General features: G+C 36.9%; 1 protein-coding gene across 1 annotated transcript; it reads right to left on the reverse strand.

Moving 5' to 3' along the window:
* Positions 1 to 3242: 3242 nt before the first annotated feature.
* On the reverse strand, positions 3243 to 9414 carry LOC132032114 (glycerophosphodiester phosphodiesterase GDPDL4-like). The gene is made up of 9 exons (XM_059421905.1): positions 9282 to 9414; positions 8945 to 9045; positions 8122 to 8593; positions 7924 to 7983; positions 7315 to 7455; positions 6456 to 6740; positions 5724 to 5866; positions 4134 to 4611; positions 3243 to 3714 (listed from the first exon to the last, which is right to left on the reverse strand). Exons 1-9 carry the CDS (start codon positions 9412 to 9414, stop codon positions 3419 to 3421), a joined length of 2109 nt encoding a protein of 702 aa, XP_059277888.1. The 3' UTR covers positions 3243 to 3418.
* Between the last annotated feature and the right edge of the window lie 9042 nt (positions 9415 to 18456).

Here is an 18456-nt window from a genome sequence, read left to right on the forward strand (position 1 = left end):
CTAATCTATCCCATAATATTCCATTCTTTGAATGGCTTTTGAAAATAAATAGAACCCAGGCAGAAGGGCGTTCCATCCTTTGCCATTTGAACAGGGACAGTCGAGAACATCTGCACCATCTGAAACAGCTTTTGTGTATGCCAAATCAGTACAATGCGGATAGTCTCCTTGCAAGTGGAGACTACCCGGGTTGCCAGGGGCGGATCTGATAGCAGGTGTGGGTTCCCGGCAACCCACACCCCTTACGGTAGATCTTGTAATTATATTGAAAAATATAATAAGCCGTTAAGTATTTTAAGATGGCAACCCACAACTAAAATGACAAGATGGTCCATCAACAAGAAAGGGTGTGTTTCACCTATTAGGCACGGGACTAATTCCTGCTAGACGCGGTTTTTAAAGTTAAAATATTGTTTAGTTTCTTCTTCCAGCACACTCCCCTACATTCTTCTCCCACATTCTCTTTTTGTTTATTTCTCTCTTATATTTTGTGTTTATTTTCTGTTTTTCTATTGGCTTCCACATCCTAATTTCCTCTTATATTGCTTATTTTACGTATTTGCTAGCCCACCCTGCCTTAATAGTTGATATCATTATCTAATTCTTTGGTTTTCGATATTCTATTTTAGAAGTTAATTTGTTGGGTTTAGTTATTTATTTTAAATTAAATTTTTGTTTTTAAATAGGTTGAACTTGTGAAATGAGTGTTATGATTAAAAAAAAAAAAAATCAAGCCTCAAACCACTTCTGATTCTCCTTCGCTAAGCTCTCCTTCATGTATTTTGTTCGATTATTATTACATATGAATTTATTTTACTAAGAATCTACAAGCTTAAAATTCTGGATCCGCCTCTGCGGGTTGCACTGACTCAGCATATAGACCAAGAGTTTCGTTGCCTCACTGTCCGAGGCAAGGAGTTTTTACACGAACTGAAAATTTTGGTAATTCACTCTCACATGGAGAAAGAGATTTCTGGGTTAAAATTACAGAACTAGCAAAGCTCTTGATCTCGGATATGTTGAGCTCTCAACATCCCTGATATTATCAGCAACCTTTATAAACAAGTTCATGGCTCTTGATTACAGTGAAAGCATTATTAGGCTTCTTTATCGACCAACTTATAGTCACTAGAATCTTACCAAAAATTACCAGTATTGGCAAAAACTTAAGGAAGCACGTGACTTCTTTTGTACATTTACATTACTGCAAACAAGTCAAAGTCCAGGCCGGTAGATGACTTTAATTGAATAACTCATATAACTTCTTTGCACCTATATCAAAAAATTTGAAGTGTACGTCTAGTTTTAGAAAGGCCACAAATTCTGTTGGTTTTTTCAAGCTGGCGTTGTTTTATCATATTTAGTTGTAGAGAGTATGTTAGAAAGGCTACAAATTCTGTTGATTTTTTCAAGCTGGCTTTGTTTTATCATATATGGTAACTATTAACACGATTCTTAGGCTATCTAATAAATGAAAGTTGTAGTAATGGAAGCCAATATTACGTGGCCCCACTTAGGTCTTTTTTTTTTTTTTTAATTTGTTTTTATTACATAGGGGTTAGGGGAAGGGGAAATGGGGAGGGGATTACAACGTAGGGATTCGAACCTCGCCAATAAGGTGAAAGTTCAGGTAGCCAACCAACTGAGCTATTAGATCCCTACACTTAAGGCTATCTTTAGCTCGCAGCTTCACATGAATTTGTTATGGTTAGGTGGGACTTGTGACTAGTTGCTATACTAAGTACTACTTTTTACCTACTAATCTTTTCTTGATGCTTGTTCCAGGACTACCATTCAGCATAATTTGTTTTGGTTGATAGAATATGTTAGAGGGTATAATTTCTACGCAATTGATTTTTTTTTTTTTTAACAATCTAATGAATACATGATACATATCTTTACGTATATTTCTATAAATTATAGTTAATTAATGCACATTCTCGCCTTAATTTGTAACTTAATTGTGATAAATTAGCATGATCTGATATAAATATTGGGTACAGATAAATTTTTTTAGACATGATAACTTAAACCATACTCTCTCTCGTTATTTTTACATCTGATTTAGCATATTTATTGAGAAAGTCAATTAATAGTTTTAGTTTTAAGAGTTTTTCAACTAATGTGTCCTTTATCTCTCCTTAAAGTGAGTAGTAAAGATTATAAGGATTTTTTAGGAATTTATATAGATCATTTGTAGAAGTAAAAGTAGATTTGAAAAAAATAAAAGAAAACTTTCTTGGTTTTCTAGAGAATTATTTTGGACCGAATTTGTTTGATTTAAACACCAATAAAAATATCGGGCAACCATAACCAATAAAAAAATAATTTCAACAATGTTAGCTTCTAGGACCCTCAATGGGAGCCAAATTATGGATGGTAAAAAATCTAACAATCGGAGAGAAGGGTAATAGCAGCATAAATATAAGATAAATAGTAACAATGATAACAGAGTGATAAAAAAAAGATTAAGATTCACTAACCCTCTTAACCTTTAATGGTTGAGAAATCATACCCTCTCGACCTATTAAATGGGACCAATCCACCACGTCCCTCCCTCGTCTCAAAAGCTAATGGTTGACAAAAAATTGTCGCCGAAAAAAATGTTAAAAGTCAAAACAGCTCTTTCTTCAGCTACAGAGTTATACCCTATTAATCTGGTTTCTTCATTTTATGTTAGGTAAAATTTTCTCAAATCATAGTTTAGATTTCGATTTTTATGTGAAAAGCTTGGTTAATAGCTTAGGAATTTGGCAAACCCACCTAGTCATTGCAAAAGCAGACAAATTACAAAGGCGGGAGTAATATTTTTTTTTTTTTTTAATTGGTAACATCAAAGGTGAGAGTAATCATGCACTACTTTCTTTATCATCAATCTGTCGGTGTCATCGAGCTTTTTTCAATAATACTATCATCCAATAGGTAACTAATAATGTTGACTCATCTTTTTACCTACTACTTCATGAGCGGAAGCTGAATTCTAGAATGGTATCATGTACACCAGAGATCACTTGGCTAGTGGGATTGTTTAAGGAGCTTGGGGTTGATGTAAAACTACCAATGAAACTGATGTGTGACAGCAAAGCTGCTATTCTAATTGCAGCCAATCCTATATTTCATGTGAGAACCAAACATATAGACGTATGTTGAAAACTGAGCATGTCCCAACCAAAGATCAACTGGCAGATGTCCCAACCAAAGATCAACTGGCAGACTTAAGAGTTTAGGCAAGGCAAAACATGTGAGTTAACGTTATTAGTTAGGCAGTTAGAAGTTAGTTAGGATATTAACAATGTATATAATACTTGTTGTACTGAGATAGTAAATACAATAATACAGTTTCTGATTCTATTCCTTTCAAGATAATCTAATTTCTCTCCATAGCTTCATCTCTAGGATGCCTCAAACAAGTCTCAGATCAAAAGATGACAATATCAAGAAGAATGGCAAGGCAGCATGTCAAAACGCCAGCCACAACTGTCGATTGACTGATTGGAGAGGTGGGAGCTGCATCAGCTGTAGACTCATTGCCCGCAGTAGGGGTTATCTTTGCAACAGGAGGTAGAGGTGGCTCGACCACATCACTTTCGGAAAGTATTGGGTTGGGAGCTTCAGCTGGTGGCAATAACTGACGAGCCATGATTTGTAGGAGACCTCCGGGTTCAACAGGGCTAAGATACATTGGTGGGTCTTTGTAACCCAAACAACGGTTCCCTATAACCAGCACATGGATATATTTCAGTACTCAATCACAGGGTAAGCTCAATAAAAAAGTTCCACAAATCAGTACCATTTTCTAAAATAGAATCCATACTTGACCAAATCAGTGTTATTTCCAAATATATTCCCTACTTGCACAAATCAGTAGTAATTTTACTTTGATACATAAGCTTCTGAATGGTGTTTCCTATTATAAATTTAAATTAGTGAGACCAAGCAAAAGCACCACAAAACACGAGCGGACATGGCAGATTGCAGCTTACTTTCACATGTACAGGACCAAATTTATTCAGTACTAACATGATGCATGGGCATGAAATTCAGATAATGCACATAAAAATGAGGAACAATAAAGAAAGAGAAGCTGGGGGTGGAATGCGATGGAAGCATAGACAAGCTATATAATCACTTACTTCTGTATCTAGCAGCTGTGCCTGGGAAATCTGTTATAACACCATCAATGCCAGCTCCAGCAATATAGTTGTTTATCTCTACAGATGAATCTGAGAAAAAATCCCATGCTTGAGACACAAACTCATTGTTAAAGCCTTGAACGTATGCTGGGAGATTTGATGACTGCAGCTTCTGCACCACATCTGTTTGCCCACTGACAAATTTTCTCTCACTTGGGAAAACAGATTTCTTGGTTAAAATCACAGAACTAGCAAAGTTCTTGATCTCGGATATAGTTGAGCTCTCAATATCCCTGATATCATCAGCAACCCTGTAAACAAGTTCATAGCGGCTTTTCTTAAATTCTTTCAGGACTGAACTGTCTTTTGATTGGATCATAACTTTCTTTGCTGTCTGATTATTATAACCGGCATTCCTTAAGGCTTCACGCACAGCAGCAGTTACACCAAATCCCTGATTTGCCAGGTAAGCTGCATTCTGCACAAGTGCCAGAACATTGTCGGATGAAAAATGAATAGGTATGGAATTATATTGCTTCCTTCTGGCACTAAACTTAGCTTCTTAAAACAAAATGAAAAAGATGTCATTTATTTCGACAACAATTAAATATTTTACAGTTACAATTTATTATTTATTAGCCGTCATACAGTAAACAGAATTTAAAATTTCCTTTTAATAGGTAAACTGAAAAGAAATAACAAATGATAGGCCTTCCAAAGTAATAGTGGTAGGGCATATACGTTTACGGGTTAAGCAAGCAACTCATGAACTACTTTCCTTAATATTAAAGTAAGTATGTATTTAATATAAAATATTATATAGAAATTTTGAGTAAAACACAAAAGCTAGTAGATGGAATAATACACAAGGATCCTTTCCGCATTCAGCAAATGAAGAAATACTGATGCTAGTTAGAAGGTAAAACTAACCTGCCTTTGGAATGTGAACATTGGTATTAAGAGGAAAGAATCAATTTTTGGAATGAACATTATTGAGAAGGAAAAATGAAATCATTTCTTTACAAAATTACCAACAATAGTTCAAAATTGCATTCCTTCCCTCCTCTTGCTATGATCTGAAAGTTGTATCCACCTCAACTCCCATACACACAAGCCACCCCAACATAAAGAGTCATCGTATGAAAATAAATAGTAGTATTATTGTATCTTCGAGGAACAACTTTATTCTTAAATTAATAGAAATACTTTGTCATTTTCGTTTTGGAATTTCCATCTCACGGCATTCTTTTTCCAGCCCTTAGTGCCAATTGAGTGCAAAACACAAACCACAAGAGCAAAAGGGATTTATTCTATTAAGGGAAAACCATCATGTCAACAACTGAAGTTAAATCATTCCATCATGTCAACAACTGAAGTTAAATCATTCATCCATATTCCAAAAGCCTCTTGGGATATTCTTTGCTTTCATGGAATATAATGCCCTTTTTAGAACTCTCAAAACTTAATTCACGTCGAATGAAGCTACTGCAGAACGGATATTAGCATTTAGGTGTAATATGGGCTTAACATTTGCTGATACATAATGTTGGTATTAACAATGTCAACAGAACCGGCAATAAATAAATTCACCTCTATGCTGATCATGACACCAGATACAGTTGTGGCATTTTCTGCATATGTCAAGAAATCCACCAATGACACAAACTTTCCATCATTTCTGGCTTTTGGATTTCGGTACAATCTAAACTCTGACCATGGGTTTGATATTGACGCTGCAAGAAATTAGAGCATGATAAGTATAGCATTAAAGCATTGGGGGGTGTCCGGTGATGTACAATCCAAGAGATCAAAAACATTATAGTTAAGAATGACACCAGAAACTCACTCTTGGGCACATCGATATAATTTAATACTTTAGTAGTACAGTAGATGAGTAATGTTGGCCTGAGATGGATTTAAATAGAGTACACGGTAAGTGAGGAGTCATATCGCCAACATAACTTGTTTGGGATTGAGGTGTTATTGTTGTATTGTACAATATAGAACAGTTTGATGGTTAACATTCATGTTAAACTAGAAGTTAACCTTATTAATGTCAAGAGGACGGGATAGCCTTTGTCACTAACTTAACTAATAGACAAGTATCCGGAAATGTACACCTACATTATTCACATGCAAGCAAAAAAAAATGACAATTCACAAGATGATTTCTTATGATTAGTTTTGAATTAAACCAATTAACTTGAAGATGTATCAACAACTATTGTCTTCAAACATACTATCTTCAGCATCCAAAAAAAGTGGTAGATGTTTAGTTTTAGACACTGTAAGATAACATAAAGGAAAGTTGATTTAACTTACGTTTCAGGCTCTTAATCTCATCCCAAGTAAGGTTAAAGGTGACTATTCCATTAGTTATGTTAAGCTCTGGCACAGTACTAGCAATATTGCTGAATGGCGATTGAGAAACTGAAGTCTTATCTATCAAATTAATTGAACCCAGGCAGAAGGGTATTCCATCCTTTGCCATTTGAACAGGACAGTCGAGAACATCTGCACCATCTGAAGCAGCTTTTGTATATGCCAAATTGGTACAACCCGGGTAGTCTCCACTTGCTCCTTCAGATGTGATAATCAGAAGCTTTGCTGTAGGTCAACAGGAAATGGGGAAAGAGTGAGATATAATGTCCTGTACAAACTGTAACGAAAACGTTAAATACACAGTAGGAAAACTAAAGCAGTAGAGGGACCTATTAATAAGAGAATATTGATTTGACTTAAACTTTATCTTATCAACAGAAGAACAACTAAGTCCAACTCAAGCTATGATCTCTATTCTCTAGAAGTGCTAGCTTGGCTTCACATGACTTGATGAAATGTTATAGTTATTTTCTCTTAAAAAGCTAAAGGATCTCCAAGACAATATAATTCTCAAGTTCTTTGCTTACTCTTTCATAGAAGAGTCTCTCTGGGTTTGTAATTTGAAACCAAGCTCCACCTAGATAAGCTCATTTAATTAGACAAGAGAATTGATCTCAAACTCAAAATTTCACAAATCAAACCTTTTCCAGTCCATTTTAACCTTGAGTACTGTACTAGCTCAAAAGTTTTGCAGGATAATGGTTTGCATTTTCATATCTCGGGTACAAAAGCCATCTAGTGAGCAAAACAACATTCACCGATCTCACAAAAATAATAAGAGCGTATATTAGTAGCTTACCTTGAAGTTTATCATTCTTATCCAAATGAGTGAAGCAATCTGCAATATTACACAAATTATAAGAATAATGATGAGTATCACGGTAGAAAGAGAATGTCATCTTTAAGACGACTAAGATGCCCGAAGTGGCTTCAAGACCAACTGAATATAAAATGCAAAAAGGTGCTGTCAGATACCCAAACACAAGCTATTATGTGCGAGAGAGGCAACTGTGATCACCTAAACCTATCCACTACATTTATAAATCTAGTGTGTCCAAGTATCCTCTTTGATATCACTATCAGTGATAAATTTATCTACAAGATAACTACTTGTTTTTTCCTTTCATGTCTATTTTTATACTCAAATTAAGGATAGGACAGTAATAAAAACTAGTTATGGACTTTATAGTAGTGGCCACCCACTCTTATGAATTTGACTCTATATGTCTCACATATGTGTAGAAACATTTATATTTTATTCTTGTATCTGTTCCTCTATGATTAGCCTATGCATTTTCAAAGTCCAGAACTCTCTCTGATTACAGTTCAAATAACTACTCATGATGAGTATCCGTGTAAACCAGCACAATATTCAGCCTCCAGAAACTTTGGAGTTATCTAGATTTACTTTTCAGTGTGTCCAAGGGCACAATAAGATATTTGCAAACAGCATTCTGATGATTTTTAACTAAAAATATGAAAGCAACAATAAAAGCTTACATTTCACATAGATTCTGTTATTCATCAATTGTAGCATTTATGGTTAGCCTATGAATTTAGAAGTCCCTGTTGTCACTGATGCAGTTACTGGGAAGTCAGACAGTACTCCATCCACAGAGATATTCGCCATTGTCAACTAAAAAAGGACAAATACATTTCACAGCTGCGGGATCATAGCTATAATTGTAAGAAAAAGGTACATCATTTGCGAACTCCGATGCAAAAATCTGAAGACCTTCTTTATGAGCATCTAAGACAAGCGACGTATATGGTTGTAAGTAGAGTGAGTTGTCCACCGGCCAGATATAAGATTTGGGAACAAGAATTCCAGAGGCAAAGGTTTTGATAAATGTGAGGTTCTTCAATAAAGAACCATATGTTTGATTTGTTGAAGGCTCAACATCATCCTGTCCGATAAACCGGAAAACGAGTTTTGTAACTCGTGGATTGAATCGTGCCACAATACTTCTGAGGAAATTCACCTCAGGTGATGAAATATAGTTGATGAGAACATTCTTGGACAGGGATATAATAAAACTTCTCATACTCAGATTATGCTGGCTGAAGAAGGTGTCATGCTGCAAAAAGGATTTGCAAAACGAAGGATCAATAAAAGCAGTACCGACACAAAGTCAAGGCACCATTTAAACAAGAACCAATTATGTACAGCAATATGTTGTAATTGATAAAGTGTGTGATCATCTCATCTAAAAGCTTAAGCTGTTGAGTTCAAAAAATGGCATTCTTGAGGAATGGCCTTGGAAACATAGCTGGAGAACTAGGCAGCCTCTCAAGGTCTCCTGCTTCGCTTGGACTGCTCTTAGAGAATCCTGCCTAACACAAGACAATCTCAAGAAGAAAGGAATAATTCATCAATAGATGTTTCATGTGTGGGCAGGACAATGAAACATTAAACCATCTATTTTTACACTGTCCTGCAGCAGCTGACCTTTGGCATTTGTTCTACTCTTTAACTGGGCTTGACTGGGTAATGCCCTAATCCATGAAAGATGCCTATGCAAGCTGGTCACTGTGGAGAGTTGGAAAAACCATCAAAAGAATCTGGAGAATGATCCCTACAGTTATTTTTTGGTGTCTCTGGAAGGAGAGAAATAGTAGATGTTTTGATGGAATCTCAACTTCTATTAGTACACTCAAGGCTAGATGTTTAGAGTGCTTATTTAGTTGGCATTTTCTTACCCCTGTACACAGTGTGGATACTTTTTTGGATTTTGTTAGTTCCCTGTCTTTAGCTTGGCTTAATACAATAGGCAGGATTCCTTTTGGCTGTTTTATAGGTTTTTAGTCTAAGTTTGCCTCCTGTTTTGTTTGAAGCAGCTTCTTTCGCCCACCTGTAACCTTGCAACCTTGCATCTTCTGGATGCTTTACTAATGACATCTGATTACTTTACCAAAAAAACAAAAAAAAACTTAAGCTGTTTGAGAGAACATACTTCTTGTAATTGAGACAAGTATGGAGAATAACTTGTTATATTATTCCAAGAGATAAACACTATAAATACATGTACATAAGATGCTACTAAGGAAAGAAAATAAAAGTGATTCCTACAAATCTGCTATTGATTCCTAAAAATTTGCTATCGATAAAAGTATTATGTACATTCCTAGGAAATGGTCTACATTCATTCTGTAACATTCCCCCTCAAGCTGGAGCATAGATATTGATCATGCCCAGCTTGTCACAAAGGTAATCAACTCAAGTTCCGTTCAATGCTTTTGTGAACAAATCAGCTACTTGCTCTCCTGTCTTCACGTAGCCAGTGGAAATCACGTTTTCTTGAATCTTCTCACGAATAAAATGACAGTCAACCTCAATATGTTTAGTTCTTTTCGTGATACACGGATTTGAGGCAATATGAAGAGCGACTTTTTGATTATCACACCGAGTTTTGCGGTGTATGGTGCTTCAACAATTTCGGTTAAAAGATGATGTATCCACATAATCTCACGAGTATTGTGACATGGCTCGTGCTCGGTTTCATGACCTTTGGAACGAGATACAACACTTTGTTTCTTACTCCTCCATGATACTAGCACCACTCAAATATAAGCATGATCAATCAATGAAATCAAATGTCAATGAAGTAAAAGTAACAATACCATAAGCCATAACAAGACTTAGAAAAATCAGCTCAACTATGGAATGAATCATACAAACCATCTCAATCAACATAAAGAGTATATAACAACCCCTTCCTTTCAATTTTGACAAATACACCTTATGACTAGGTCTTGTGTCACCAATATATTCCATTTTCTCATATATCATCGTCAGTATCAAGTCATAATTCAATATCAATATACAGGTGAAATGAGAATGTATGTCATGCATGATATCACAATCAACCGTAAATCATAATTAGGATTTCAATCGAGTATAATCATAAGTATACATCACGACTCAGTCCTATTCTAATTATCCTTCCTTTCTCTGATGATAAATGACACAACAAGAGAGAAATGAATACAAACAATATCACAACACAACAAATAAGGCAATAAGCCTAAACACAATAATAGGGCGACAAGCCACAATCAACAGCAACCAACCTAGTAGAACTCTATCCCAACTCCATACCCGAAGGCCTAGCATGTTTTCCCTATCAATATCTAACTCGCACATATGTTTCATTAATTGAAGTCTAACCGAAAGGTAAGCCATAACCTACCTGGAATGCTGAACAGGAGCCTCGAACAATAAAACCTTTGCTTTCCCTTTTCGTTGCACCTCCAAATACATAAAGTCTATTCATATTCTAGTTCTACATTAGAAATCAAGAAGAACAACACCCATATTGCTATACTTATCGTTTAGGTAAAATCCAACTATAGAGAAAGGGGAAACGAGCCCAAAGGGTAGAACGGTCATTTTGACAGTGAAATATGCAACTCACGCTCTAGATGATCAAAACCCATTATTCAATTGCTAAATTATCTCAAGATTAGGCAAAATTCGGAATTAAAGTGAAATCCCCAATTTTGGGTATGAACCCTAACTTTCCAATCCTCAAATTAATCACTAACAATGGAAGATTTAAGACTATTGACAATGAATTCATCAAATTCTATGATTAAACTAGGCATTTTCATAATCAATTTCTATTTGGGAAGTCTAGAAGTCATTTCAAGAATTTATGTAAAAACTCATCTTCCTCTTGGATTCTAATGGTTTCTACCAATATTTAGAGATTAAGCAAGATAAATGGAAGATAATTAATGAAGTCTAATGGATGGAAAACTTACCATAAGAGGATTTAGTACAAAGAGCTATTCAATTCGCATAAAGTATACTTATACCGTTTGGCCAAACTTATTTTTTCCTCAAAAGTACTTATTTTTTCAATAAGTGCTTATTTTCAAAAAAAGTGAAGTATTTGGCCAAGTTTTTGGAAGAAAATAAGTGTTTTTGAGGAGAAGCAGAAGCAGTTTTTCAAAAGCTAAAAAAATAGCTTTTGCCTAAAATCACTTTTTTGAAAAGTACTTTTGAAAAAAATACACATAAAAACACTTTTTAAAAGCTTGGCCAAACACTAAATGCTGCTCAAAAGTACTTTTTAAATTAATTGGCCAAACACAAACTGTTTTTAAAAGTATTTTTTTTAAAAATACTTTTTAAAATAAGTTGTTTTTAGAAGCTTGGCCAAACAGGCTATTAGAGAGTGATGAGAGAAATTAGAGGGTTTGAGGGTTTTTAACTTAGCAAATAAGAGAATTTGCCCGACACTCACTACAAATGTCATATTTCCATAACAGCGGGACTCTATTCGCTGTGGCGGCCCATCTCAAGACCTACTCAGCCGCTACGGCCGTCACCTTCCATTATCGCAAGGCCTCCACAGCGGATGGTCGTCCGTTGTGGCGAGTCGCCACGAACGCATCACACACATGCTATGCCCGTCGGTCCCTTTGCTATAGCGGGACCGGTACCACAAGTCCGATGCCACTACAGCGGACATAAGACACTAGAAAATTCTAGTTTTTCACAAGTTTCAACCCGAAATCCGACTACGACCCGAGGCCTCAGAGATACAAAATAGATATGCATACACACATAAAAATGAGCTACGAACTTATCCGCGGCCTCGAAATTTCTAACAGAGGTTTGTTTGACCAAGTCAACCCCTAATAGCCCAAAGCCAACATTCCAACCTAATACCCAAAACGCTCCCAAGTGCCTTGGGAATAGAACCGAACATCCCACCAAGTCACAAATGACCATCCAGACTTCTCAAAATTGACAGAATTTCAAAAAATGTCCATTTACCCAAAAGTCAACTTTAGGTCAAACATCCTTCTCTTAAAAGCTCAATTTCTCAAAAGTCACAAAAAACTCGTCCAATGACCTCAAGAATCGTGCCACCCATACCCGCTAGTCAAAATCGTACTAATAGGGCTCGAGGAAGGGTCAACGGGGGCAAAAAGCATCAAAAACACTATAACGACTGAACGGGTCGTTACAGTGTCTCCAATCCCCGCGGGTCAAAAGCACTCTAACGGGACTAGGGGAAGAGTCAACGGGGATAAAATGATCAAAACGCGTATAACGACCAAACGGGTCGTTACACTAACTTAGTGCAGCAGACATATTCAATGTTCAAACTGCCTTAGAGGTTGAGGCGGATCCAAGATTTAAAATTTATGGGTTCTAATTTAAGATTCTTCACATCGAACCCATTATATTTTTAAAGTTATGGGTTTATTACTACTATTTATTAAAATTTTAGTAAATTTTTACACATAAATTTATGTTTCGTGTTGAAACCCCAAACTACAAGGCTAGATACGTCTCTTCTTAGAGGGGAAAGAAATAGAAGGGAATGAGATAGTAGGGCTTGGGTAAATTTGTCTTTATTTTGGGTCTAAGGGCTAATTCGGGTCATTTGCTTAAAATTAGGTCTTTTTGGGCCTTTTCTTTTTTATGGTGGCACATCATGCCCTTTTTCCTTTTACTCCTTGTTTTTTTTAACTTTTGTCACTATTTAAGCTAGCAATTTTTCTTAAAAATAAGTTTTGTGTGCTACAAATCAGTCCTATATTTTCTAAATTTAAAATCGAGTTTTCAACCTCTTTTCATTAGGCAAGACGTAGGTTAATTAATAACAATTCTAAAAATAAGAGTAGTAGTTTTACTTAAAGATTTTTCTATGTCTTTCAAGTTATTTGTAACAACTCGTTCGGTCGTTATTACACTTTTGACCCATTTACCCTAGTTAACTCTTCTCCAAGTCCCGTTACTATGATATTGACCCACAAGGATGGGTGGTATAGTTCGAGGTGATCGAGCGAGATTTATGATGACTTTTGCGAAATAGAGCCTTAAAGTGAAAAACATTTAACCAGAAGAAGAGAATTTTGGGTAAGTGGACCTTTTTCAGAAATTCATCGATTACAAGAGGTCAGGACAGTCGATTGTGACTTGGTGGGATGTTCAGTTCGGTTCCCGAGGCATTCGGGAGGATTTTGGACTATTGGTTGGAAAGCTAGTCTTTGGCCTTTGGGTGTTAACTCGGTCGAATAGACCTCCGTTGGGAATTTCGAGACCGTGAATGAGTCCATAGCGTGTTTTTATGTGTGAATGCATGTCTGATTTGTATCTGGGAGGTCTCGACTGATTGTCAAATTTTGGGATCGAGTTCAAAAAAACTAGAAGTTTGCTGGTGTCTGGTGTCTGCCTAGATACGCCGTAGAGGACCCGCCGCAGCGAGGGCCTGGTCCACTATGGCTGGTATGTTGAACTTGTGGTGAGTCACCACAGCGGATGGGAATTCGCTGTGGCGGACTCGTGATGGCGAGTGGTTAGGCACTGGCGCGAGCCCCCTGTAGCGGACTAGTGACCGCTGCCGACGGTGGATGACGGACGATTCTATTTAATGCCTAAGTTAAACCCTTCTTTTCCTATCACTTCATTTATAATTCCTAAGCATCTTTGAGGCATTTGAAGATTCTTGGCTAATTTCTCTTTTGGATAAGTTCCCTAACTTGGAATTCATTCCTTTACCTTTCCTAAGCCTGAATCCATGCTGAGAAGTTAGATGGGCTTTGATGTTTACTTCATTAAATGAGGTTTAATCTTTCAAAAAGAGATTTGTGGGTGGAGACTAACCTAAGCATAGAAAGTGAAGAATTAGTGACTAATAGGCTTGAATCTTCCATTTGTGTTTATGAGTTGAAAATTTTAAAATTAGGGTTTATACCCAAATTGGGGGTTTTGACTTGAATTGTGAAATTGATGCATTTTTTGAGTTAATTAGCAATTGAGGAGTATGATTGAACTTCTAGAGCGTTGGGTTACCAATTTCACCCTTAAAATGCTCGTTTTACCCTTGTGGACCCATTCCCTCCTCCCCTCTTTCCATAGATGATTTGGATTTGAGCAAAGTTTAGAAATATGGGTATTGTTGTTTCTTATTTTAACTTAGAATTCAATTATGGATAGACTTAGCGTACTTGAAGGTTCTCCGGAAAGACAAGGCGAGGGATTAATTGTCCATAGCTCCTGCTCAGCTGCCAGTTAGGTTATGGCTTACCTTATGATTAGACTTGAGTTAGCAAAGAATATGTAGAGTTAGTGATTGTCAGAGAAAGCATGTTACGCCTTCGGATATGAAGTTGGCATGGATTACCTAGGTTGGTACTATTGTTTGATTGTGGGCTTGTCGCCTTGTTGTGATCTATTGGCTTGTTGCTACGTGTGTGATATTAGATTTGATACTTAGTTGTCTTATCATGATTGTGAAATTGCTATCCCTCTCTTGTTAGGTATTATATTGGATAGAGGAAAGAACTTGACTTATTACAGATATCGAGAAGTGTCCATGTATGGCACAATTGATTTCATATGTTCTCACTATTCATTGATATTACGCATTGTACGCATTCCCATCTTTCATATTACTCTGATATGAGCTGAGCTTGTTATTATTGTTTGATTGTGGGCTTCTCGCCTTGTTGTGATCTATTGGCTTGTTGCTATGTGTGTGATACTAGACTTGATGCTTAGTTGCCTTATCATGATTGTGACCCGTATCTCTCATTTATTGGGTATTGTCTTGTAAAGAGGAAGGATGTGATTATTCGTGATATTTGTGATGTGTCCATGTGTGGCACGATTGGCATTGATAGATTCTCATTGGCATTGATACCATTCATCCATTCATACTCATACATTTGGATTGGGTTGCGCGCGCAACATATATTAGATCGAGTTGCGCACCGCAATAGATATTATACATATATTGGACCGGATTGCACGTCCCGCAACATATATATATATATATATATATATATATATATATATATATGATGGGGTTGTGCGCATGACAGTACAAGGACTTCGTGGGTGTTACATCTCGCCCTCCGGAAACTAAGTATGTCACTAATTCATCGACGTATGCTTGCAAGTTGAGGACCTTCTTAGGCCCACAAGGGCTACTGTTACACCTTGGAAAATTTCGTATCGCTAGTGTCATAAATAAACTAACACAAGCCCAGAGGGGACAGGGAACTCTTATAAATTTAAGGAAGACTTTTAACAGGTGTTAATCAAGTATCTAAGGGTTCCGAGATCAAGCGAATCGAACCAATTAAGTTTAGCGAAATTTTGGGAAAAACTTGGCACAATTTGGGAGGGATTTCTGGTCCAACTTGAGAGAAGTATATCTCCTAGAATATGAGGAGTTATGGAATGCATAACCTATGTAAATTGAAGTTTAGAGGTATATCTCCACGCTATGAAGTTCAGAGGTATATCTCCACACTATCTTATATTGCTCCATAGTTGCTGATAAGTTCGGCATTAAGCCAGAATCATTATCCAAGCTTTCTCAATTTCTACCCTAGTCGGGGAGGCTGTTATTGCAAGACGAATTTATCGTAAGTGTGTGATTACTATATATGGCCGTGAAACTCTTGTTGATTTAGTATAATTAGAAATGGTAGACCTCGATGCCATTATTGGTATGGACTGATTGGCTTCTTGCTATGCCGATGTTGAATGTTGGTCCAAAACTGTGAAGTTTCAGTTCCCTAGACAACCAGTTCTTAAATGGAAGGGCAATACTCCAGCACCAAAGGGTAGGTTTATTTCCTACTTTAAGATGCGTAAAATGATCTCCAAAGGCTATATTTATCACTTGGTTCGAGTTAGGAGTACTGAAGCCGAACCACCAACTCCACAGTCTATTCCAGTAATGAATTTTATGATGTATTCCTCGATGAATTAACAGGTCTTCTTCCTCCGAAAAGGGAAATCAAATTTGCGATTGATGTGTATCCAGGCACTCAGCCCATCTCTATTGCTCCTATCGTATGTCCCTTGTCGAATTGTAAGAATTGAAGGTGCAATTACTGGACTTGCTAAACAAGGGCTTTATTAGGCCTAGCACTTCTCCGTGGGGAGTGCCGGTGTTATTTGTGCGCAAGAAGGATGGCTCACTAAGAATGTGTATTGACTACCGACAACTAAATAAGGTAAATATCAACAATAAATATCCATTACCCCGAATTGATGATTTCTTTGATCAGTTGCAAAGTGCCAAATGTTTCTCAGAGATTAACTTAAGTTCAAGGTATCATCAACTACGTGTAAAAGGGGAAGATATTCCAAAGACAGCTTTTTGAACGAGATATGGGCATTTTGAATCTTAGTTATGTCCTGCGAATTGACAAATGCTCCAGCGGCATTCATGGCACTAATGACCACTGTATTTTGGCCCTTCTTGGATGTCTTTATTCTTGTATTCATTGACGATATCCTGGTATATTCTCGTTCAGAAATAGAACATGTTGATCACTTTCAAAAGGTGTTACAAATATTGCGAGATCGAAGGTTGTACGCAAAGTTCTCCAAATGTGAATTCTGGCTAACTTCAGTGGCTTTTCTAGGCCATATGGCATCTGACGAGGGTATTAAAGTTTATAATCGGAAGATCGAAGCCGTTAAGAATTGGCCCAGGCCAATAACAGCCTCAAAAGTTCAAAGTTTCTTAGGCCTTGTGGGATATTATCGGAGATTTGTAGAAGGATTCTCTTCTATAGCAGCTCCACAAACAAATTAACTCAGCAAGCAACCAAGTTTCAATTGTCAGAAGCTTGTGAGTAGAGTTTCTAGGAACTAAAAGACAAGTTGACATCCGCTTCTGTTCTCACCCTTCCAGAAGGCACTGAGGGTTACACTGTATATTGTGATGCTTCACGCATAGGTCTAGGATGTGTACTAATGCAAAATGGTAAGGTGAGCGCTCAGAAAATTGCGAAAACATGACCAGAGCTACCAGAACATGACCAGAGCTACCAGACTCATAATCTTAAGTTGGCAGCGGTAATTTATGCTTTGAAGATATGGCAGCACTACTTATACGGAGTTCATGTTGATATTTATACAGATCACAAAAGCCTTCAATATATATTCAAGCAAAAAGAGTTGAACTTGAGGCAACGAAGATGGCTCGAATTGCTGAAAGATTATGATGCTGATATCTTATATCATCCTAGATAAGCCAATGTTGTTGTTGATGTGTTAAGCCGCAAGTCGATGGGTAGTTTATTACATGTGCTAGCTGAAAAGTTGGAAATGACTAAAGAACTTTACCGCCTAGCAAACCTAGGAGTTCACTTATTGAATTCAGTAGATACTGGTGTTACCCTACAGAGTATGTCACAATCGACTCTTGCCTCAGAAGTAAAGGCTCAGCAGTATGAGGATCTAGTTCTAGTCAATTTCAAGGAAGGAATTCAACAAAAACGTATTTCAACCTTTGAACTCGATCTTAATGGGATTCTAAAATATCGACGCTGTTTGTGTGTTCCAAGTGTATCCAGACTTGGGGACAGAATCATGTCAGAATTTCATTATTCTCGGTATTCTATACATCCTGGCTCCACAAAGATGTATCATGACCTCAAGGGTTTCTACTGGTGAAAGACATGAAGAAAGATATTGCGAGCTTTGTAGCTTAATGCCCCACTTGCCAACAGGTAAAGATTGAACACCAGACACCCGGTGGCTTGGAAGTGATTAATATGGATTTCATTACAGTATTGCCCCGTTCTTATCGCAAGTTTGATTCTATTTGGGTGATCATAGATAGGTTGACCAAATCAGCCTATTTCATGCCAGTCAAAACCACTAACACTACTGAAGATTATGCAAGTCTATACATTAAGGAGATTGTGCGTCTTTACGGTATTCCTGTGTCTATTATTTATGACAGAGGCACTCAGTTTAAGGCAAAAATTCTGGAAGTCTTTCCAGAAAGGTCTTGGCACTCAGGTTAGTCATAGTACAGGCTTCCATCCACAGACAGATGGACAAGCTGAGCGAACTATTTAAACTTTGGAAGATATGCTACGAGCTTGTGTACTGGATTTCCAAGGAAGCTGGGATGATCATTTGCCTCATATAGAGTTTTCCTATAATAAT

The sequence above is a fragment of the Lycium ferocissimum genome, chromosome 9 (genome assembly GCF_029784015.1).
Source record: "Lycium ferocissimum isolate CSIRO_LF1 chromosome 9, AGI_CSIRO_Lferr_CH_V1, whole genome shotgun sequence".
In the NCBI taxonomy this organism is placed as follows: domain Eukaryota; kingdom Viridiplantae; phylum Streptophyta; class Magnoliopsida; order Solanales; family Solanaceae; genus Lycium; species Lycium ferocissimum.